The sequence below is a fragment of the Podarcis liolepis genome (assembly GCF_965112155.1).
Source record: "Podarcis liolepis genome assembly, chromosome: 10".
Classification (NCBI taxonomy): domain Eukaryota; kingdom Metazoa; phylum Chordata; class Lepidosauria; order Squamata; family Lacertidae; genus Podarcis; species Podarcis liolepis.
This window is the reverse complement of record NC_139562.1, coordinates 33,582,029-33,606,739: the sequence shown is the minus strand read 5'-3', so window position 1 is coordinate 33,606,739 and position 24,711 is coordinate 33,582,029. Positions and strand designations below refer to the sequence as shown.

Sequence of the window (24,711 nt, the reverse complement as noted above, 5' to 3'; positions counted from 1 at the left end):
GGAGAGGATCGGGCCAAGAGGCAGAGATGAGGCCGGCTGCTGAAGAATCCAGGGAGTCTCTCACTCCTGCTCCGTCCAGCTCCCCTTCCCCCTGGTCTCACAGAATACCAAGAGGAATGAAGATGGTGGAGCAATGAGAGGCTAGACGAAGGAGCCTGAGATTGCTTGTGAAGGACCAGGGGAGAAGTGCAGATTTGAAGGATGACTGTGTTTCAGTTAGCACATTGGTATGGAAAGTGTAAATTCCTCCTGCAAATGTGAACTCAATTCTATTTCTCTCCCAACTTTAGAAGTGTTCTTGCTTCTTTTGCTTCTGCTTTGATGTTATGCTAATATCATGAGAGGGGTTTTCCCTGCTACCCCACCCCTTGTCTTTGGAAGCCTTATAAGAAGCTGCTGCAGAAGAGGGACACTGAGAAACATCATGGGAGGGGGGTTTCTAGGACCAAGGTGAAACCGTGAAGCTCCTTTGTTATTTTTGCTATTGGAGGCTACATGTAGTTTCCGTAATCTTGTTATGCAGGTGGGACCATTTTGTGCAGGGGTTCCATTCCTGACCCCCGCACACATAAGCCTGTCCTGCCCTGACCCCATTCCTCCCCATTTTCGGGCCACCTCCAGGTCAGCAGTGATGAACGTGTGCATGACCGCACATCAAGCGGATGCGAGTAAAATGGTTGCTGTCACTTTGTCCTGAAAGAAAGAACAGGCCTCCTATTTATTTTCATTTCAGACCATATTTCATGTACTGTTTCTGATCTTTTGCCTCATGTACCTCAGGCTCTAGGGATGCGGGTGGCGCTGTGGTCTACACCACAGAGCCTAGGGCTTGCCAATCAGAAGGTCAGCGGTTTGAATCCCTGTGACGAGGTGAGCTCCCGTTGTTCAGTCCCTGCTCCTGCCAACCTAGCAGTTTGAAATCACGTCAAAGTGCAAATAAATAGCCACACCTCCAGCGGGAGGGTAAACGGCATATCCGTGCACTACTCTGGTTTCACCAGAAGCAGCTTAGTCATGCTAGCCACATGACCTGGAAGCTGTCTGCGAATAAACACCGGCTCCCTCGGCCTATAGAGTGAGATGAGTGTGCAACCCCCAAGGCGTCCACGACTGGACCTAACAGAGGTACCTTTACTTTGCCTTTACCTCAGACTCTGGCCTTTGTCAACCCTATTTTGTTGTAACTGGCAACAGGTCAAATATTTCTTCAAGCCACAAAATGAACCTTTGAAATGTACCTTTGAATGGTCTTGATTTTGAACAGTTCTCTGATTGGAGGAGAGCAGCATCCACCAGAGTTCAGTAACCTCGTTCCAGTTCTGTTTGGGGCACTCAAATCAAGAGCGCTTCTCTTGGGAAGTGTTCTCTCCTGAGCCTGGCCAGCCTCTTTTTACAGATCCTGCAACAAAGAGGACACAATGGTTCCAAGAAGGAACATGAAATACTGCCTTTCGCTGCTGCTTTTGACCATCCTGCCTTCCCGACCTGCGTTGGAGGGTGTGTTACCAAGAACTGAGTGCCTTTCCTTCCCCCTATTTTTCTTCACTGGTCTTTCTTTGTATTGCCCCTTGCTTTCCTTTTTCTGTTTCTCTTCTTTGTTTCTCTTCTTTTTGTTCTTTCTTTTGAGTGCAATGACTGGGGCCTTTATTAATGTCCAGTGATTGTAGTCTCATGGGGGTGGTAAATGGTAGAGGCCTGGGGGAGAGACAGGAAATGTCGGTCTCCCAGGTGAGAGGCTGGGAGGAGAAGTGAAGGATTCCTGTTGAGAGTGGGAGGAACTACCGTCCTCTGGGGGGGGGGGGTTAGGGCTAAGAATTACTTTTAAGAGAGGGCTCCGTATTCTGCTTACTTGATTTGTATTCTCGGTAGTTCTCATTTTACTGTTTTATTGAATAATTTAAAATAAAATCTTAAAAAACAACCAACCAACCAACCAACCCAGAGAAGGCTGCCTTACTTCATGCTGGAAATGAAAAGGACAAGTCCATTGCTATCCTGTTAATTTCAGTAGGGATTCCTGTGTGCCTGCCTGCCTTTAGATCAGGGTCCCTGTTTATGTTAAGAAATATTTCTTAACAGTAGTTAATCCGAATCAAGATAAATTCCTGAAGTACTCAATGTGTCCTTTTCATTGGAAACTACTGTTGCCCACCAGCTTCTGCCCCCTGGGGCTCTTTTGAGTATGGACCACAGCTAACTTTTCAGTGACAATTCATAATTATAGGCACTAATGGAAGGACTCCTAACTTATTTACCTCAGAGTAAACTGCATTGAATTTGATAGGACTCCAGGGGCAATTCTAACTATGTCTGCTCAGGGGTTAGTTTAACTGAAAATGGAACTTGAATTAGTTCTAACTAATTTGTTCCTTTGTTTTCGATGGGGATTTTAGTACCACTAACGTAAACCTCATTGTTTTAGTGAGACAGGTAAGTTAGTACAAAAATGCTGTGTTAGCCACAACTAACCTTTTAATTTGGTTGGAGTATGTAGCTTTTGTGCTGTGTGTTGCAGTAACCTCAAGTTTAATATGACATCTGTTTAGCAGCATCATTACGCTTCTGGTTTTATTTTGCACTGGAAGGTTTCATACTAAGGAACGAGAGCTAATCCACACCTCTGGCAATAAAATGGAAACTTTCCCCCTCTCTCTTTCAGTCTTCAATGTGGCCCGCACAGGAGAAGCTTTACAATCCAGCACCTACAACCCGCTAGGAGGAGCTATGAATGCCATTGATGGGTCTTTAGTAGGTGTATTTACAGAGGGATCCTGTACCCAAACAGATTATGAAAGTAATCCATGGTGGACGGTAGACTTGCAGGCACAGTACCAAGTAGCCCATGTGAGCATCACCAATCGGGAAGACTGCTGTGCTCACCGTCTTAATGGGGCTGAAATCCGAGTTGGGAACTCCACAGAGAGAGGAGGCACCACAAATCCTAGGTACTGTATACGGATCAGATGCTTTGTAGCCAGGGAAGAAGAAGCCGTGGCCCTCCAGGTGTTACTGGAGTACCACTCCCATCATCCTTAGCCATTGTCCATGTTGGTTAGGGCTGTTGCGAGTAGGGAATTCAACAATAATTTGGTTGGCCACAGATTCCTTATCTCTGTCTTACACATTGAGATGTTATGAGGTACAATTTTCTGTTCTTCCCTGTTTTCGTCACATCCAGGACTGCAGTTCACTGTCTGCCAAAAGCTACATTATTTTGTTTTGCTGTCCGCTGTGGCTAAATTACATAATTTATGTAATTCCGTACATAAATTATATAAGTTACATTGTCCTATGATGCCACTCCACTCATTTAAATGTAAAGAAAATGCAGTGCAAATTGGGGATGTAATGTAATCAATTGTATATTGTCTGTGGACTAAAAGAAGCCAAAACAGCAAACGCTGATCGTATTCACTGAATCGATTTCTGCTCCACACATGGAGTGAATTTGTGAACATTGGCCATTTCCACTTCTGTTTTTGCAACATCCTGTGTCATCCCTGCTTTACAGGATTATGGCATAGGGAGAACAATGTAGTGGAAAAGTTTCAGACAGATCCCTAGCTATTTGAGTTCCCCAAACATAGCAAATATTTGCTCTCTTTCCTGAAATTTTCATGTGATTTTACCTTGCTGATAAAGTTCTTCAATTATTGTTTAACACTGTTTCTTGATGCTTTCTTTTCTTTTCTAGATGTGCTACAATAAGTTCTTTGGATGCTGGGGAAACACGCAGTTTTTACTGCGAACCGTCAAAAGGGCAGTTTGTTACAATTACCATACCAAGGGGCGGATACCTCACGCTTTGTGAAGTCCAGGTGTTTGGTCAGAAGATAGATTCCAGTGGTAAGTAGGAAAGATATTGGTATCTGTTTATGTGCAAAGAGACCGAGGCTGCGTACATCCCATGTACTTAAAGCACATTTAACTGCATGCTTTCCCCCCCACCCCCCAAAATTCCTGGGATCTGTATTTTATAAAAGGGTGTTGGGAACTGTAGCTCTGTGAGAGGTAAATTACAGTTCCCAAGATTCTTTACAGGAAGGTATGTCCTTTAAATGGATGGTGTGTACTCAGCCTAATATACAGGAGAAACACAATGTCTATAATGTTGACTTATTCATTAATGGTCATTCAGGATGCTGTAGTAGCAGATTTTCTTCACTGAGAAGGTGTTGAAGCAGATTACCTTTGAGGTTCCTCCCAATGCTATGATTCTGCCATGCCAGAGATCCCTGGGAACTGTAGGGTTATATGAGGTAATCTTTCATTAAAGTAATTTCCCCCACAATTCTATGGAGGAAGCCATGACAGTTACATCATTATAATCCATTCCAACCCAGCACAATATTTTCTAAAACTTTCCCCCCTCTCCTCCCCTGTGACCCACACCTTCTTCAAATCTGCTCTGCAGGGTTGGGAAAACACCCACGTGGTAAGAATTTACTTCTACACCGTTTTTCATTTCCCAGGTGAGGGAACACCCTTTTAAATAAAAACATGGAGCCAAGAAAACAACAGCAACAGATTCAGTAGAAACTGGGTTTATTAACGCTATTGCAATAGGAGAACCTTGCTAACCAGTTGTTCAGCAGAACTGCTAGTTAGAAAAGACTGACATGAGGCACATCAGAACAATATATAGCAGTTTCAAACACAGCCACAAAAGTCATAAAACTTCAAAACATCCTTCTACATGTATCAAGAAAGGTTGCAAGTCATGGGATTTAAAGATATGTATATGACTCCACTTTGGAATCAACTTCCTTGGGGTGCCCCAAAACTTTAGGCCTCAACTATCTCATTTTAACTCCAGTTACCTTGGCAACCAAGCTTTCAGTAGGGTCTGTGGGCATTCCAATCCCACAGTTTACTCCCCTGTTCCCAAAACATGTCAAAGAGCTTCAAGAAGAGATGCTGGATTAACACCCGGGTGCTAACTCAAAACAGACATAGCAAAATGTTTTTGGCTGACCATTTGTGTCACTTTCCAGGTCAGATAGAAGAGATGGAATGCAGCGTAGAAGGGGCTGCAGTGTGGAAAGCAACCCTTTCAAAGCATTGGAAGCTAATCCCTGTTATCTCTGTTTCTCCAGAGATAATTCAATAACCAAGATTTATAGCTTGGCTATCATTAATCACCACATCATAATCTCTGCTGGTAGAGGGTCGACCAGAGATATCTAGTCCACCATGTTTCCTCCCCAGAAGTCCACTTTCCTGGACTCTTGATTATGACTTTTATACTCTCTGCTGAATTTTTAGGATTTTATCTTTGCATGGTTTTAATTGTTGTGATTGACATATTCTTTTTCTCTGCATGCTGCTCTGATAATTTCATCAACGGGAACCCAAGGATAAATAAATAAATAAATAAATCTCTCTAGACTGTGCTGAATGAATTACATCAGCAGATAAATGCTCAGCTAAGCCTTTTATTTCTTTTTATTATAAATTTCTTGGGCAGCTGACCATGAGCCAGAGAAGAACAAGCCACTCACACCAGGAGAACAAGTTAACACTTCTGGTAAGTAAACCATTGCATACTGCTAGTTGGGAAGGAATGTTGCTGGTGGTGTAGTCTTGTAAATGTGGATGCCAGTTTGGGCATGATTCAGCCACTTTTAAGCAATTTCTGCAATGTGAGTTCTTTAAAGTCACTCAGCGCTACTTCCTGATATCCTTTAACTCAAGGGAAGCTGCTGAGCTCATCCATCCTTGGCCATTGGGCAGTGGTTTGTGTTGATAGGAGTTGGAGTCCAACCAATCTGGAGGGCCATGGATGCCCCATCCCCGCTTCAACTGGAGATGCTGGTGAATGAATTTAGGATTTGAGAATTCAAGGCATTTGCTCACCCACTGATTGATGGGCCCTCAACTTTAATAATAAGACTAGCACTTGTAATTCATTCATATATTTATTGCAGATCCATTTTGTATATTCTAATCACCATTGCTCAGTGCAAACAGCTTACATAAAAAAGAAATGAAATAAGCATTATTTTTTAAAAAAATCACAATTGCCAATAAAGAAATACAGGATGCAACTGTGTGATTTACTAAGTCAGTAATAAAACATGTGCAGAAGAAAACAATGAATGGCCTATGATTATAAAGAGTTCCATGGTCTAAATCAAAACAATTACATCCCCCCCCCCAAGAAGATAAATAGTAACCTTAAACTGTAGTAAATCTAGACATTCACATAGACCTGCTGGACTTGACACTCCTGAGCTGCTATATTTGTATATGAAGTGAAATTAACCAAATGGGGATTAAGCGATATTGGGCTCATTGGATCCTGAACACTTGCAAGACTTTTTCAAGATTTTCTGCTCTTTCTTATAGTTCCCAATGTGGCTCTTGAAGGGAAAGCATTTCAGTCCAGTATCTACAATGCACTTGGAAACCCTGAGAATGCCATCGATGGGCATATAATTAGTGACTATATGCGTGGCCACTGCACACACACAGAACTAGAATTTAATCCATGGTGGACAGTGGATTTGGGAGCAGAGTTTCGTGTGTCCAGGGTTAGCATCACCAATCGAGGAGACTGCTGTGAGAGGCGGATAAATGGGGCAGAAATCCGAATTGGAAACTCACCAGTAAAAGGAGGAATAACAAATCCATGGTACGGTAACAGAGTGATGTTATTGAAGGGGTCATACTTGACTTTTCTTCCTTAAGATCCTAAGAAGAGCCCTGCTAGATTAGACAAAGGCCAAGATTGAATACTCTAGCACCTTGTGTTCTGTAGTAGCCACCCACATGCCTGCTGGGACCCCATACATAGAACTTGAGGACAACAGCCCTCTTCAGTCACTGACCCTAGTAACTGATATTCAGAGGCATGTTGCCTCTCACCTATCCTACAATATGACTTCTGGTTCATACTGACACACGAACTGGTTTCCATTCAAGGTGTGCGACAATCAGGTCATTGGCCCCAGGGGCAACAGCCATTTTTGACTGTGGAGAAATCCAAGGACGTTATGTGACTATCACCATCCCAGGCATTCGTATCCTCTCACTGTGTGAAGTTCAAGTGTTTGGTGAAAAGGTATCTTCCTCGGGTAAGTGCGGAGGTTTCCTTCTCATGTTGTGGTTTGGTGAGCTGCTGACCGATGTCCTTGAAAAGAAGTGGATGGCAGATGTCTAGGCTAGGAAGTCTTTAATGGCAGGGGAAGCTCTGGAGGAGGAATCCATCTCTTCTATGGGATAAAAGGTAAAGGTATCCCCGCTTCAACTGGACCGTACGGGCCTGTCATGACCGACTCTAGGGTTGCGCGCTCATCTTGCTCAAGAGGCTGGGAGCTGGCGCCGTCCGAAGACACTTCCGGGTCACGTGGCCAGCGTGACAAAACTGCAACTGGCGAGCCAGCACCAGTGCCGCACACGGAAATGCCGTTTACCTTCCCGCTATAAAGCAGTACCTATTTATCTACTTGCACTTCGGGGTGCTTTCGAACTGCTAGGTGGGCAGGAGCTGGGAACGAACGATGGGAGCTCACCCTGCTGCGGGGATTCGAACCACCGACCTTACGATCAGCAAGTCCTAGGCACTGAGGTTTTACCCACAGAGCCACCCGCGTCCCTGCCCTTCTATGGGATGCTTCATGTCAAATGTGCTTCTTTGTCTTTTAATAGCTGCAGTATCAAGTGATGATGTACACCAGAGGCAGGAATTTTTAGCCCTCAGGCCTATATAGGCTTGCTAGGCCTCCCTGTTTTGGCCAGGGGGCTATCTCAGGAAAGCCATGCACACTTGCCTTACAACAGATAATAATAATAATAATAAATTTTATTTATATCCCGCCCTCCCCAGCCGAAGCCGGGCTCAGGGCGGCTGACAACACTAAAATAGTGCAACATTATAAAAACATCATAAGAATTAATTAAAATCAGAATTGATGGCAACCATAAACTAAAGTACTGTAAAGATTGCCAAAGGAGGGAGTCAGGCTGTGCCCCAACCAAAGGCCTGGTGGAACAGCTCTGTCTTGCAGGCCCTGCGGAAAGATGTCAAGTCCTGCAGGGCCCTTGTCTCTTGTGACAGAGCGTTCCACCAGGTTGGAGCCGCAGCCGAAAAAGCCCTGGCTCTAGTTGAGGCCAACCTAACCTCTCTGAGGCCTGGGACCTTCAAGATGTTTTTATTTGAGGACCGTAAGTTCCTCTGTGGGGCATACCAGGAGAGGCGGTCCCGTAGATACGAGGGTCCTAGGCCGTATAGGGCTTTGAAGGTTAGAACCAGCACCTTAAACCTGACCCTGTACTCCACCGGGAGCCAGTGCAGCTGGTATAGCACCGGATGAATGTGATCTCGCAGCGAGGACCCCGTAAGGAGTCTCGCTGCGGCATTCTGCACCCGCTGGAGTTTCTGGGTCAGTCTCAAGGGCAGCCCCACGTAGAGCGCGTTACAATAATCCAATCTGGAGGTGACCGTCGCGTGGATCACAGTGGCTAGGTCAGGGCGAGAGAGGTAAGGGGCCAACTGCTTAGCTTGGCGGAGATGAAAAAATGCCGCCTTTGTTATAGCTGTAATCTGCGCCTCCATAGAGAGGGAGGTATCGAAGATTACACCCAAACTCTTGACGGACGGTGCTGGCACTAATTGCACCCCCGCAAGAGATGGGAGTTGCCCCCTCAATCCCATATCGTCCCGTCCCAGCCAGAGGACCTCTGTCTTCGAAGGATTTAACTTCAACCGGCTCCCACGTAACCATCCAGCCACAGCTTCCAAGCATCTGATCAGTGTGTCTGGGGCCGAGTCAGGATGGCCATCCATCAACAGATAGAGTTGGGTGTCATCAGCATACTGATGGCAGCCCAGCCCAAAACTCCGGACAAGCTGGGCGAGGGGGCGCATAAAGATGTTAAAAAGCATCGGGGAGAGAATCGCACCCTGAGGCACTCCACACACCAAGGAGTGGCGGGATGACAGTTCCCCCCCAAGCGCCACCCTCTGTCCCCGACCAGAGAGAAACGAGCGCAGCCATTGAAGGACTGTGCCCTGGATCCCCACGTCGGCATATAGATGACATATAGATGACTTTAACATCTTCATGAAGAAGATGCTGATGTCCTGAGGGTAAAGCTGTGTCTGTAAACCTCTGCCCTGCTCCCTTAGAGGCATGGGAGCTTTACCAGTAAAAAGCTGGCAACTTTAGTTAGGACAAGGCTGAGACTTCAATTGTTGGCTCAGTCTAGAATGTTTACACCTGTTCTTCCCTTTTCCCTTACCCATTATATTCATTGATATTCCTGTGGGACACTGACAAAATTCTTCTCAAGTTCTGTGCTATTTGGGGGTTTGTGATACTAGTGATCCCCATCAACCAAGTATACTTGGTGTTGTTGTTTTCTAAGTAAGGTTTGGCATGGCTCAGATATTTTTCATCACCTAGGAAGTGTTGCTTTGACACTCAATAAATGTTTTGTCTAGGAGATGAAAAAGAGACCTCATCTGGAACTACGCAAGAAGCAGAAGGTCAGTAAATGATCCTCACATTCATGCGTTCCAGAAGCCTAAAACGTTATATACAAGACATGAACAACCAGTATTTATTTAGCTGATTAGTTTGAATCAATATGGTAAATTTGGTCTTCTTCACCTCACCGAACACTTCCAGCAACTCTACACTTGTCCCTCTTGTTCCTAAGCCTCTATAAGGTGGCTCATTTAATCTTGCAGGGCACAGCCCTCCTTCCTACCCAGCAATCCTTAAGGCAGTGACCTGGGACCCTTCAGATCTTATTGGACTCCAACTCCCATCAGCCCCCCACCTGCATGGCCAATGGCCATGCAGAATGGGAGTTGAAGTTCATTTTTTTCTTGGAACTAAATTTACTCCATGGAGCTGGATTCACACTGAACTCATTCAGATTTGCTTCCTGGTATGTTTGCTTAGAAATACAACAAAGCACCCAGATTGAAATCATGGTCATATATTGCTAATCTTTTACTTACATTGATTTCTTCCACTAGTTTCTTCACCAATTGAACAATGGGAAAAGCCAAGAGAACCCAAACAGCCATGGGAAGAAGCAAAAGAGAAGTGGCAACCCTATACAACGGGTAAGCTAACCCTTCAGTACAAGATGAATGTGAAAGATCAGACCTGGTGGTATATGTATTTTTCTAACGGATTGCATAGGAAACTTACCCAGGAGTTCCTGTATGCTCACACAGAGGACACTTGATTTATAAGTGCCAATGTTAAAATATTACTGTTGATATCATAAACCACTCTTCCCTAAGTACATCCTATCAAGCAATTCCTGCAACTGTGGATGGGAACATGAGATTTCGGAGGCATAAGGTAAAAGCCCTCTTGTGGATGGAGGTGCTCAAATACACATACAGAAACAAGGACTCATGTATGTATGAATGCAATGTCCTGGTGTGCACAGAACCCCCAAATGTTAATTATTCATTCCACTAATATTTGGGAGCCTACTTTGCAAGTTCCTTTTCCTTCTGGATAGTTTTGCTAAGCTGTTTATTAGTGGAAACACCTCTCTTCCATTGGTTTTTTTTTTCTTGTAGTCTACAATGCAGCTCTTGAAGGAAGGGCATTCCAGTCCAGCATCTTCAATGATCTGGGATCTGCTGAGCATGCCAATGATGGCTCTACGTCTGCTGACTATTTGCGTGGACACTGCACTCACACCCAAGAAGAAGCTAATCCGTGGTGGACAGTGGACCTTAGGGAAATATTTGATGTGTCCAGTGTAGTGATCACCAATCGAGGGGACTGTTGTGCGGAAAGGATAAATGGCGCTGAAATTCGAGTTGGGGACTCGGATGAAGAAGGAGGCATCAGAAATCCCAGGTATTGCCAATGTCAGCTACCCAAGGATACCAGGCCTAGGACTGGGCATGTGCCTGGTCAGATTTAGTCAACTGGCCAATCAAAAATGGTAAAGCAATGATAAAGTATTTCTTAAAGCATTAATTTTATTATAAGAATAAGCAAGACTCTTTCACAATTAACAGTAGACTAGCTTTTTTAACAACAAGGATACAAAGCTGAAAATGAATGAACTGCAGCTAAAATCTTATGTTCATTTTTCACATAGTCTAGTCCTCATCTGAAGACTGCAAAAAACAAAGCCAAATAATACAGTGGTACCTTGGGTTACATACACTTCAGGTTACATACGCTTCATGTTAGGAGACTCCGCTAACCCAGAAATAGTACCTCAGGTTAAGAACTTTGCTTCAGGATGGGAACAGAAATTGTGCTCCGGAGGCGCCACAGCAGCAGGATGCCCCATTAGCTAAAGTGGTGCTTCAGGTTAAGAACAGTTTCGGGTTAAGAACGGACCTCTGGAACGAATTAAGTACTTAACCCGAGGTACCAATGTACCTGGTCAGTTTACTGGCTTAGTGAAGGGCTAAGTGACAGTGTTTGACTAGTGAATTGACTGGTATCCTTGCCCTATATTGGATAAAGCATTCATTAGCATAAGACCTTGTTCATGCTTGCCCCTAACCCCCCCGCCAGGTATTGAACTTGTTGCTGATTGTATTCTTTAAATCTCTCATTAAGGCTAACATACTGGTTTCCTTTCAAGGTGTGCCACCATCACTTCACTGGGTTTTGGAGAAACAAAAAAATATCACTGTGAAGGAATGCTGGGACGGTATGTGACTATTACCATTCCAGGCGAAGCCAAATATCTCACCCTCTGTGAAGTTCAAGTTTTTGGTCACAGGAGAGCTCCCCCAGGTATGTATAAAAATTTCCCAACAAAGACCTGAGTTGGTATTTGTTGGCAGAATTACTTTTTGCTGGAGAAACAGTTGTCTGAGCTGGGAATGGGCACTTTCAGGTGTTTGAAATAAGAAGTTCTCAGTACTCTAGGCTGGAATATATTATTACAGCTTTGAGGGGTCAGTCTGGTTGATGATTCCCTTCAAAATCTGTGATCCTGCGTATATGAGGTTAGACTCAGTCAAACCAGTTACTTTGTTCAGGTAATGGCCTTAGCAGGCCAGGTAAGTCCTGCCATTCATATTAGAAAGACTTATGTCTCACAACAAATGTAACTGATCTGTAGAAAACACAACCTGAAAAAGAGACAATGCATGTACTTTTCTAAACTCAGAAAACCTTTAATAAAAATTACTTTTAAAAAGAAAAGAAAGAGTTTGCCCTGTTGCCACAGAGACAAATTGGGGTAAACATCTTCACCTAGTTGGAAGTGACATAACTTTGTAAGGTAGAAGAACAATAGCCAGGGTTTGGAGTGTGAGTTTTGGCTGCTGCTGGAAGATGAACACACAGAGGCATGCCTGCTTTGTGCTGGACTCAAAACGGAGTTAGGGCTTCCCTGGAAACCTAATGGAAGTAAACATCTATTGAAGTGTTAATGCTGCGAAGCCCCCTGTCTTGTGCTCAGGTTGCATTTATAAATAAAACCATATATCCTAAAGACATCACAGTCTCCAAAGATCTTCATTCCAAGGAAATTGAACCCTGGGTAAGTGGCAGCACACCTGGAGTCTCTTGCTGCTTGGAGATTGGGGTGCACACAACAATATCCATTAGCCTTGTGACATTTGTTTATCTATCTATCCACCTCTCTCTCTCTCTCTCTCTCTCTCATCTATCTATCTATCTATCTATCTATCATCTATCTATCATCTATCTATCTATCATCTATCTATCTATCTATCTATCTATCTATCTATCTATCTATCATCTATCTATCTATCTATCTATCTATCATCTATCATCTATCTATCTATCTATCTATCTATCTATCTATCTATCTATCTATCTATCATCTATCTATCTATCTATCTATCTATCTATCTATCATCTATCTATCATCTATCTATCTATCTATCTATCTATCTATCTATCTATCTATCTATCTATCATCTATCTATCTATCTATCTATCTATCTATCTATCTATCTATCATCTATCTATCATCTATCTATCATCTGTCTATCTATCATCTATCTATCTATCTATCTATCTATCTATCTATCTATCTATCTATCATCTATCATCTATCATCTATCATCTATCTATCCTATTTATTTCTCCCTAACAGGGACTTAAGGTGGCTATCACGTAAAATAGGAACAAACACACACTATTAACCAAGAAAAAGGGCGAGTCAGCAAATGACCATACCATGGGCACGTCCAGATTGGTGACTCATGTTGCTATCCAATCATTTGTTTCCCTACTGAGAGCTACAAGTTGAAGTGTGTGTGTGTGTGTGTGTGTGTGTGTGTGTACACACTCTTTTGATGTATACAATCTGCTATGTTGCATCCACACTAGTGGGTGTTACAAAGCTGAGATAAGGGCACTGCATTGTTCAAGCAATATCTGGAAACCCAGAACTAGTTTTCTTGTTTAGTCGTGTGAGCATTACTTTCCCTTTCCTGCAGTTCCCAATGTGGCCCTCGAAGGTGAGGCATCCCAGTCCAGTACCTACAACCAGCTAGGAGTTGCAAAGAATGCCATTGATGGGTCCACCTCCACTAACTATATGCGTAGATCATGCACTCACACAGATATAGAGCCGAATCCATGGTGGGCAGTGGACTTGAAGGGAGAATTTGATGTGTCTAGCATAAGCATCACCACTCGAGAAGACTGTTGTGCAGACCGGCTGGATGGGGCTGAAATCCGCATTGGCAACTCCTTTGAGAATGGCGGTTCTGCAAATCCCAGGTACCTGCCGGTTGAATGTTCTCAAGGGGATCGCAAAGATAAGGCACAGAGAAGAATGACCGCTCCCCGCTTAAAACGGGGGGTGCCCTTTGCGTGGATGCGCGCAGCCCCTGGATCTGGAGTGGCTCCATCAGCATAGGCTTGGCTTTGCCTTCCCTCAGGTGGGATACCTGGAGGTCTCCGCCTACCTCAGTCAGTTGTCCAATCCCACCTGGGGGAAGCGTTGTCAAGGAGACCAGGCCAGGTAGGGGAGGGATTACCTGCCCACACAATAGAGGGAGGATCTTACCTGGGAATCCTCACCTGCAGTGGCAGCGTAAAGGGGGGCGGCTATCTCTGCTTGAACGTATGTTCTCCAGAGCCGGCCCATCCCCCCCCCACTGGATAACCCTGATGCTCCCTAGGTCCCCGGCTGGGGACTGGGGAGGGAGAACGCCCAATGCCTGAGCGAAAGTCTACCCACATTTGAAATTTAATAAAGTTGTGGCCAATTTAATCCCATAGCACGTTGTCTTGAGTCGTTATTCCACATGACGGGGGGGGGACCGCTTGGGATCTGGGGACTCCACCTGTCCACGCAAAATACAATGGGAAAGATGAGACAATGCAGAAACCACAGATAAAAAATATATCTGTGTAATGCAGTGATCTTCCATTATTCATCTGTATCTTTTATTCTTTTCAGTGTGGATCAGGTTGACCAGTGGCCATCCTGATGTGGCTGGGCAACAACTCCCATCACCCCTGACCTTTGGCCTGGGGTTGATGGGAGTTGGGTTCCTGCAACATCTCGAGGTCCACTGGTTAGCCATTCCTGGCATAAATCATGTTGCAGTTGATGGTGTCCTTCAGTCACCTAATAGTATTAACATGAATGGATTTCTTTTTCAAGGTGTGCCACTATCACCTCACTAGGTGCTGGAGAAACCCGCAATTACAATTGTGGAGGATTCAAAGGGCAGTATGTAACATTGACCATTCCAGGCACTCAGTATCTCACCCTGTGTGAAGTCCAAGTGTTTGGTGTGAAGGTGGATTCATCTGGTGAGTAAAAAGTTTTCTTGGGTGGATAAGAAATGTGGATAAGCCCTTAGTGGTGCAATTGAGGCCTATCCCCATTTGCTGATAACTGAGCACCAGGCTCAGCATTGCTGGCATTAGGCATGTAACATGAGTTCAGCACTAAACTGTTCTAAAACAATTGTGCTTCTAGTCAAGACCTACGCATTTGAAACGCAGAAAGTATAAAAGCAAACGGGGACTTTTATCTCAACAGCCAGAAAGGAGCAGCCCTAAGGAGACAGGTGGCGATTGGGCAGATGGGGACCCTTTCCCCTCATCATCTGAGGAAGCTTGATGTTGTCAAAATTGGACACTTCTGATTTTGGATGTAAACACATATAATCAGCTTCCCATCTTTAATTCTGCAGGACATCCAGACATCCCATCTGAAAAGGAAGAAGCATAATTGAGAGTAAGTTCGTTTTTCTTTAAATTCACAGATCTAAAAGATCTGCCACCCCCAATATTTGCAGAAGTCTACAAGGACTGGTTCTGAACTCTGCCTTGGACTGAATTTTGGGTGAAGTTTTGGGCTTCCACTCAGACAGATTCCCCAAATTTGGCTGAGAGGCTTGCTTCAAATTGGCACCATTTTTTCACATGCTTAAGAGCTACCAACCTAGAGGAAGTGGAGTTTTAGGCTATGCTGATCTCACTTCAGTCGTATCCTTCCCTATAGGAACAAAGACCTCAAGAGTTGAATCAGAGAACTGCCTCTATTGTCAAACGTTGTGTTTATGGTGATATATACATTTATTTTATGGTGGTATATATCTGTCCATGGTTTTAGTGTGTGACAGCTGTTTCATTCATATGTATCCTTCCATATAGCAAAGAAGACCTGGTAATGTTCTATTGCTTCAGATAGGCAAAGAAGACAATTTTCCACTCTGCAAGCTTTGCAAAGGACTGCTCCCAGCTGAATTTCATATCATTATCTCTCTTGAGTTTATTTTATTAGGCAGAAAACCCTATGTGTGTGTTGTTGTTTTTTGTATTGTGTGCTGTTTGTAGTCCTTGTGTATTGTAGGTAACCTTGGATAATTCATACAGAGGCGGAATATACAGTATATATTATTTCAAAAGAAAGTAAATAATTGAGGCTGTGGTCATCCCACATGAATGTGTGAACGAGCCTTAAAAGGCTGTGGAGTGAACAACACTTTTCTAATAAGACAGAAGACAGTTAATATTTTAAATATTAGTTTTAATAACCTATATTGCATGTTTAATATTTTGCAGTATGTTGTCCAGGGAATGTTTGTGGATGGGTAGCTATAAACATGTAATGCATAAAATAAACAACCTTGGGAGGTTGCATCCCAAGGAGAGCACAGATCCTGCAACCCACAAATCACCCTGGTATCTCAGCTGCCTTATTTTTCTTTCCGCATAGATTACATTGCATGGGACAGCAGAAATTGTGAAACCAAGGGCCCCTACCTTTGTAGAAAGACACCACAAATTATCGTTCGTGAGTGCTAACAAGGAGGAACCCTGGCTGGCTGTCTAGAAGAACCTGCACCCAGAGGGATGTCAACTCCTTCCATGACTGCTAAACTCACCTGCTACTCATCTATAGGCTGAAATCCCAAATAAACAGTAGAACTTGCAACTCTATGTGGCTGGGTGTCTCATCTGTTACAAGATGGGGAAACGTATTCCTTGATTTTTCTTACATACTTTATTTATTTAAATAGTCATAATTCTCACTTTTTCAAAGTGGTTGTATACCCAGCAGAAACAATTTTAAAATGGCAGACATATTAGTAAAAGCTGTTGGGAAGCAATCTCAGATTTGAAAGGCCTTCGTGACTGAGTCAGACCATTATGTCCATTTGGATCAATATATGAATGTACTGTAACAGAGACGGAACACATGAAACCACACCATGGCCCATGGGAGAAAACCAGCCATGTTATTCTCTTGTGGCAAAAACACATTTGTTATGAACAAAATGGTGATTCTGCCCAACAGGTGAGGCAAGGGTATGGTTGTACCACTGAGCTTGGCTGTGGACCAGACTCTCCTTATTGAGTGTCGTCCAGATGTTGAACTGCAACCCCAGGAGCCCCAGTCAGCTTGGTTGGAGGAGGAGGTTACTGTAGGCAATGGGTTTTTGAGATCACAGATTGTACTCCTTGCTTCCTATTGCCATTCAACTGCCATTCCTTCTCCTTTATGGCTATGTTGCACAAAGCTGCCAACTGATCTGATAAAAGAGACACACTCTCTCTCTCTCTCGTAAACTGATTGAGTCTGTTCATAACTTGCAAACAGGTCTGTCAGGTTGTTCCCAAGGCTGTCCTATTTTCCAGATTAGATTACATCTTTCGGCATTGAATAAATATTGCTACAGTCAAATAATGTTGATTTTCAGGAACTGAAGCTGCTAGCCTTGAACTCTGTTGCAGAAAAAGTTGAATGGATATTGACAGCCTTCCAAAAACCACCCGGCAGCAGAGTTTCAGCTGTCTTTAGCTAGGCAGGATAAAATAAATATCTTGCATGCCTCCCACCCTACTTTTACTCTTGGGTTGGAAACAGGGAACATGGTCTTAAAACTGTTTAGGAATGGGTGCATCTGTCAAATTTGGTTTCTCTCAGATTTCCCTTCTGAAGTTCCAGTGATGCCAACACTGGATTTCCCGGGCCAGTTGACTGCATGTTGACTGGGGGCCCGACATCCACCCACTCAGTCCATAGGCAAGAACTGATGTTTATGTATATATATAAAATTATCCTAGTCTGTCTCACGGGGCAATTGCAAAGATAAAAAGAGGGGAGAACAAGGTACACAGGCTTGAGCTCCTGAGCTGAAAAACCAAATACAAATAAACAACAAGAAGCAGCAAATGTGTGCAGCTTCAGAACTCTCAGCAAAATAAACACATTCAGAAAGAAATTTTGTCAACCTTGTTGATTTTTTAAATAAGAATTTTAACTTTCTCTAACTTTAAGGTGTGCGATGATTTTATGGCTGCATTTGCTGATTCGTTTTATATTTTACATTTTTTGTGGTTACTGCATATGAATCAATGGTAGCCCAGTGATGACAAGGAGACCAGTAGTGGTTGTGTGGCTGCCTTGGAAAATTGCATTTGGGTGGGCTGGACACTGCAATATCACCACTTTTACTACGTAGCAGAGAAGCCTCATTTATTCATTTACCTGCAAGTAAAAAGGAAGGTAAAGAGACCCCTGACCATTAGGTCCATTCGTGGCCGACTCTGGGGTTGTGGCGCTCATCTCGCTTTATTGGCCGAGGGAGCCAGCATACAGCTTCCGGGTCATGTGGCCAGCATGACTAAGCCGCTTCTGGCGAACCATAGCATTGCACAGAAATGCCGTTTACCTTCCTGCCAGAGTGGTACCTATTTATCTACTTGCACTTGGACGTGCTTTCGAACTGCTAGGTTGGCAGGAGCTGGGACCGAGCAACTGGAGCTCACCCCGTCGTGGGGATTCGAACCACCGACCTTCTGATCAGCAAGTCCTAGGCTCTGTGGTTTAACCCACAGCGCCACCTGCATCCCTTTATATTATATGATTTATATTATATTATATTATATTATATTATATTATATTATATTATTAAATTATATGATTTACCTGCAAGTAAATCATACCAAAAACAGCAAGTTGTGTTTTCCACTGTAAAAGCAGGATACTTGGTGAGTGAATGAAATAATGTGGACATGCAGGGCAGCACTTAAACATGCATACAGCTAATCTCTTCATCCAGTGCCAGACTAGCAGCAATATCAAGATATTCCTCTTTTTTTCCTGCCACCCTGGGAGGCCTGTCTGGGAGTCCCAGGTAGGGGCAGTCAGCATTCCTTCCTCGGGTTGCTTAACAACAGAGTTTATGTTATTGAGCATTCTTGGCAATAGCAGCTTCTCTGTATCTCCCTAACTGTTGCCTCCACATTTTGCTTTCTAGCTTTTTGTATAGATGTTTGATTGGCTTGCCCTCTTTTTAAAAAGAATGTTAAGGAACCAGGGCCCTTGTTGTGTTGGGGGCCTGGTATATGTGTACCCCCGACATTGCCTGTTGGCAGTCCTGTTAATTTAAGATCTTCACATCACTGTGATAATTAAAAAAACACACCCAAGTCCTCAGAAGAATTCATCAACATTTTTGCATGAATTTCTCCTTATATGCCTATCTTTGTATGTCATTTTGCATAATATACTGTTGCACACCACCATCTATGAGCAGTGCAAGATTCCAGTAGTTCTAGGTACTTATCCAATTTGATTTCCCCAGAATGAGGGACAGCAAAGACACTGGTGTCTTTAGGATATATGGTGTGTGTATACACACACACACGCACACAACCTGAGCCTATGATGGAGGGGCTGACAGCATTAACACCCCAGAAAGTCTTGTTTCTCCCATAAACGCAGCCAGGGCATTTTCCAGCCAGAATTCACCAGAACTCAGAACTCTGGTGGCACCTCTCAGGTGGGCACCATTACCATTATAAGAGAACAAGTAAGGCATTCCTGCTGAGTTCCTGCATCTCTTTTTCTAGAAAAATAGTACTGGCTACAGCTTTGGATTCAGGCATGTCTCTCCACTGCCTGCAGGAGTTGCCAGAAGCAGGATTACAAGGTGCCATGCAACCATAAAAGAGACTCCACTCCAGATTTGTGTAGGAATCAAACCAAATTTTATTGGTCAATCAAATACAGGTTAAAGCCTGAAATCAAAAGTAAACAAACAGGTCACAAAAAAACATTATAGCACATAAGGTTAAATCATTATACACATCACAGGTATAGACAAATGGCCAAAAAAACTCCTCAGGGCACAAGACTGGACTCTTGGGCTTTTCTGAGTTGGGAGCCTTTTATCACTGTGTTAACATAACTGATTTGTTCAAGCTAGGCAGCAGGTAAGACTGTGGAGAATTAGCCATGGGGAATCAGGGACAGTTCCATGACAAAAGATCCTGAACAGCTTCCTGTGTGCTGGCATCTTCACACAACAGAGGGAGAAGAGGGAAAGCACTCATTCTCTTTTCTAAGCTCTACACAATTTCACAGTGCATGGAGATTCCTTGCACCAGAGGAGTAGTACTTTCCTGCTTTGAGGGAGTCCTATCAATGGGAGAGAAATATTTTGATAGCTTCCTTTGTTGGTTTGGCTTTAGTTACAGATAGGTAGCCGTGTTGGTCTGCCATAGTCAAAATAAAAAAATTCCTTCCAGTAGCACCTTAAAGACCAACTAAGTTAGTTCTTGGTATGAGCTTTCGTGTGCATGCACACTTCTTCAGATACTTCTTCAGATACCTGAAGAAGTGTGCATGCATACGAAAGCTCATACCAAGAACTAACTTAGTTGGTCTTTAAGGTGCTATTGGAAGGAATTTTTTTATTTTGGTTTGGCTTTGTTTGGCTTGCTTAACTTGTTCCAATCTTTTTCTTTTTGCATTCTTGTAACCACCATATCAGACGGATCTACTTTACTTAATATTTTGAACTGAACTATAGGGCAGATTCTTTTGCCTTTAATTCCTTTAATTCCTTTCAGCAACTCCCGGCCTAGTTGCTAAACTCCAGGCAGGACTGGTTTTTCTATTGAGCAAAGCAAATTTGTGCAAGATGTTACAACACTCAGCGGCTTTCTTACTTGAAGGAAATGGTAAATTATAGCAATAATAGGTAGAGTGACACGTCACACTACCCAGTCTCTGTACTCCACAAACAAATGCCATTCTTATGGGTTTAAAATTAATTAAAAACAGATCTCCGGGGCAAATGTCCTCTGGTCTCCACTCCATAAAATATTGGTAAGACAAGTTGAAACTCCTTAACACAAAGTTAAGACTAATTTAGAAACTCGAGAGCTGTGGAGCAATCTGAGCTGTCAGCTTTCTCCCTTTCACTGTCAGTATGTGTACGGTTTGCTCCTTAACCTTTTCTTCTCCTGAATATATTCCACAAGGCAGTGCATGTTTAGGTCCAGAATTTTCCTTTTCTTAGATGGGCTACCTTCCCGGATTGATGAGCCGCATCTGCCCCTCATTTCCCTCTACAGCATGTGCAGAAACCACCTTCTTGTCTATTGGACCCACTATTAGTCCCATTCACTCAATCCCCAGGAGCATGTCCTCACATGCAAGAGAGTCCTTTAATTCACCAATGGTTTGAAACCCATCGGCTGCCCTCACCTGGTTTAGCTGGCCAGCAAAAGCCATTCCCCAGGTGTGGCTGCTGTCGCATGCTGACAGTTTCTAGGAGCCACAGGTGAGAGCTGGGTGCAGGGTGGGGACCAAAGTTGGGCAAAGTACCCCAGGAGGAGTCTGACATGTCCCCCACCAGAGGTACCACCCCTCCCCTAACACCCTTGATAACATACTACTAAGTAACTGAAGGGGAGAGAATCAGAAATAGCAAAAGATGCAATAATGTAGCACAGCACAAATGCTGAAGAGGTTGAAAAAGTTCTTAAAACACTTGGGGAAAACAAAAAGATATCATCACCTGGTGTTGAAAAGACCAAAACATTTGGAGTGCCACTGCCAAAAAGACCCTTAATCTGGTAGACACCCTTTCTTCTTTTGGAATGGACAATGAAGAGTGTCCAAAGAAGATCTATGGGTCCAAGGAGGCATCTTCACCATCATTTTATTTGGGTGCCACATTTCCAGACTCTGGACTTACATCCCTGGAGAAGGTAGAATGGCGCCCTCCTTGTTGTCCTTCAGCTGACAGGTGAAGAGTTTCTCTTTCCAACAGGCTCTTGGAAACTGGCTGCTTTTAATGAAAGGGGTGAAGCACTGGTATGTTTTAAACAGATTTTATATAGGTATATAGTTTTAATTCTTTTAATGTCTTTTCAATGATTTCTCCCCCTAAGTTTTTAACAGTTCTTGTTTTTATCTGTAAGCTGCCTTGAGTACTGTCAGGGGGGAAAGGTGATGTAGAAATAAATTATTATTATTAATAATAATAATAAAAAATATAGTTAAAACCATGCTCATGGTGATGTACAGCATGAATTTACATAATTACAAGTGTTACAAAAGTAGCCATAACAATACACAACCAAAGTAGAAAAAATTCACATAAATTAGGCCAGGTGGGAAAAGGACTGCAAGGCAGGGGGCAGGTCTTCCAGGATTAGCATTCAATACGGTCTCTTGGTTGGGCAAGGAGGCAATCCATTTTAGGTAATCTGACCCAAAGAACAAGTGTTAGATGTTTCACATGACACAGCTCTATATAGGTTTGGAGCTGGAGGGGTCTTTTGTGGTTTGTGATACAGTGTTTGTGTAACTTTGTTCTGAAAGAAAGAACTGAACTATTTATTTACATTTAAGACCATTGTTCATGTACTGTTTCTGATATTTTGTCTCATTTATCTCAGCCTGCCCTTTATCAACCAAATCTCCTCATGTTTTAATAACTGGCAAGAGGTCAAATATTTGCTTTGACAACAAAGTTGAAAAGAAACTTTGAGTGGTCTTTGCTATGAACAGTTTTCTGATTGGAGGAGAGCAGCATCCCGGGCAATTTAATAACCCCCTTCCCACTCTGTTGGGGGCACTCAAGTCAAGAGCTCTTCTCTCTCTGTGTAAGTCTGTCTCCTGAGCCTTGCCCCAAAAGGACACGATGCTTCGAGGAAGGACTGTGAGATGCTGCCTTTTGCTGATGCTCTTGACCATCCTGCCAACACGGCCTGCATTGGAAGGTGCGTTACCAAGAATTGGGTGTCATTCCTCCCCCTAGTTTTCCTCCCCCCCCCCCAATATTCACTGGAGCAAACCCATAGAAGGCTGGCTTAATTCCCACTGGAAAAGAATATGACAAGTTAATTGTGACTTACAGATATCCTGTTAATTTCAATAGGGCTTCCTATATGAGTGCCTGTCTATAGAGCTGGGCCTCTGTTTAGGTTAAGAAATATTTCTTAACAGTAATCAGAGTCAAGATAAATTCCTGAAGTGCTCAATCTGCCCTCCTCATTGGAAACTACTGTTTGGGGTTTTTATAATATTTTTTATTTTTAATTACAATCCAATAATAGTCTCATTATAGCAATACCAATTTACAATACAATTATTAATACCAATAGTTCAAATACCAAATTGTATAATTTAGATAAGGTGCCCCCCCACATGCTAGAATTGATGGCTTGGTTATTTGCTTTATTTCTGCGTTCCAAAATCTTACTAATTTCCATTACATTCCGGTCATAATAATAATAATCCCTTATATACAACAACTGCAATATTAATAACTTCTATTCATGTTGACACATTAAATTATTTATAAAACTACAAGTCAGGAACTCAAACTATATCCTTGTTCTTCCTGTGTGTGGCAATTATTCTGTCCGTAGTGTTTCTTCCTGTCCTTGTAAGATGTCATGTCTTTCTTTCACCCAGTTGTTGCTGTTATCCATCATGCCTTGAGTGAAGCTGATATCCCATTGTTGTTCCAGAAATTTCTCCATTGTTCTGTCCCATGCTTCGTTGTTTTACAACTTTAATAACAGCTGCAAAAATCAGGCTGTCCCAATAAATAACCTGTTTTCACAATTTTTCCACTCAGCATGGGGAAAAGAGTGGTCTGTCAAACTGCAGATGACTCAGTAATGAACCTTATAAGTTCCTTGGCAAGTTCACAGATCTCCTTTTGTCCAAATGAAGATAAATGAGCAATTATACTTTCAATTAAATTAAATTCCAAGTCTTCTTAGCATTATTCAATTCATTCCATAAATAATAAAGGATGGAAAAGTCAGCTTTAAGTTTTCATCATAAACCTTTTGCAAAACAGAGCTTCCCTTCCCTTTTCCTTTTTTTTTTACACACACAGTTCCGTTTAATGTTATATTGCGTATCTATAATCCAATTTCTTCCATCCTCGTTGTACAAATATAAATTGAACTAAACATTCAGAGGAGAGTTGCCAAGTCATAATTGTAGAGAAGAAAAAAATTTAAATAAAGAAACCATAGGCTCCCCTCCCCCAACACCGTCTTTGGCACCAAATGAGATTTTACCTCTAATTCAAACCTTAAAGTCCTTGCAGTTGTTAATGTTCCACAGTTTGTGATCCCTATCTTTTCCAGTGCGCACCTGTACTTTAGTCCAATTAAGCTCTAATTAACAGGATAATGTCTGCTTCTTAATGGTGGCATTGGAGGGTTTTAAGCAGGCAAAGTGCTTTTGCACTCAGCGCCTTCCTGCCTCTCGCAATCCATGCCGGAGTGAGAGCCAGGTACTGAGACAAACTGTGAGTGAAGCCCATTCCCCCTTGTCCCTAGGGGGAATTTGCAAGGATAATTACCCTCAATCACCCTTGTTTTTCTTTCACCAACAATCTCCTGCTGTTGTGGGAGCTGTCTGCATTAAGGCAGCGTGGAACCGGAAGCCCCTCACCGGGCAATTCTAGCCACGTTTGCTATGGGGTTGGTTTAATTGACAACAGAACTTGCATTAGTCACAACTAACTTGTTCCTTTGATTTCAATGGGCTTTTAGTGTCACTGAAGTAAAGCTCATTGAGTTCAAGGAGATTTACTCCAGGTAAGTGAGTACAAGAATGCAGTCTTAAGCACAACCAACCCATACCCTTCAACATTCCTCAAATGAAAATAGGAAAATTTCACCCTCCCCTGACAATTGACAGCATTCCTCCACCCCCTGAGAATTTCCACCACCACTATACCAACGGGACACAGCACACCCACCTTCCACCATCCTAAGGAAACCCCCTAGTCCCAATTTTATGGTATCTTTACGGCGTTTCCGTGTGCTGCTGTGGTTCGCCAGAAGCAGCTTAGTCATGCTGGCCACATGACCCGGAAGCTGTCTGCGGACAAATGCCAGCTCCCTCGGCCCATAGAGCGAGATGAGCGCCACAACCCCAGAGTCGGTCACGACTAGACCTAATGGTCAGGGGTACCTTTACCTATCTTTACAAAAA

At 43.1% G+C, this 24,711-nt stretch overlaps 1 protein-coding gene and 1 long non-coding RNA gene across 3 annotated transcripts; both read left to right on the top strand.

Moving 5' to 3' along the window:
• The first annotated feature begins 1,279 nt into the window (after positions 1-1,279).
• LOC310687548 (uncharacterized protein) lies at positions 1,280-16,385 on the top strand. 2 transcript variants are annotated; one of them, XM_083462767.1, is made up of 14 exons: positions 1,280-1,497; positions 2,660-2,945; positions 3,695-3,846; positions 5,468-5,527; positions 6,349-6,634; positions 6,925-7,076; positions 9,446-9,490; positions 9,989-10,078; positions 10,550-10,835; positions 11,581-11,735; positions 13,418-13,703; positions 14,596-14,747; positions 15,134-15,177; positions 16,162-16,385. In XM_083462767.1, exons 1-13 carry the CDS (start codon positions 1,419-1,421, stop codon positions 15,169-15,171), a joined length of 2,067 nt encoding a protein of 688 aa, XP_083318893.1. In that variant the 5' UTR covers positions 1,280-1,418; the 3' UTR covers positions 15,172-15,177; positions 16,162-16,385. The 2 variants fall into 2 exon arrangements, with proteins under 2 accessions (XP_083318893.1, XP_083318894.1); XM_083462768.1 differs by lacking the exon at positions 9,446-9,490 and having other exon boundaries at positions 1,325-1,497.
• A 5,974-nt stretch (positions 16,386-22,359) lies between these two features.
• LOC310687583 lies at positions 22,360-23,331 on the top strand. The gene is made up of 2 exons (XR_014516483.1): positions 22,360-22,469; positions 23,167-23,331. It is a non-coding gene; the product is annotated as an uncharacterized lncRNA (long non-coding RNA).
• The last annotated feature ends 1,380 nt before the right edge of the window (positions 23,332-24,711 follow it).

What these genes read in the sequence shown, in the direction of transcription:
- LOC310687548 (XM_083462767.1), top strand. Translation starts at nt 1,419, where the DNA reads ATGGTTCCAAGAAGGAACATGAAATACTGCCTTTCGCTGCTGCTTTTG. An exon ending in GGAGGAATAACAAATCCATG is followed by an intron (nt 6,635 to 6,924) that starts GTACGGTAACAG and finishes TTTCCATTCAAG; the next exon opens with GTGTGCGACAATCAGGTCAT. An exon ending in TCACAGGAGAGCTCCCCCAG is followed by an intron (nt 11,736 to 13,417) that starts GTATGTATAAAA and finishes CCTTTCCTGCAG; the next exon opens with TTCCCAATGTGGCCCTCGAA.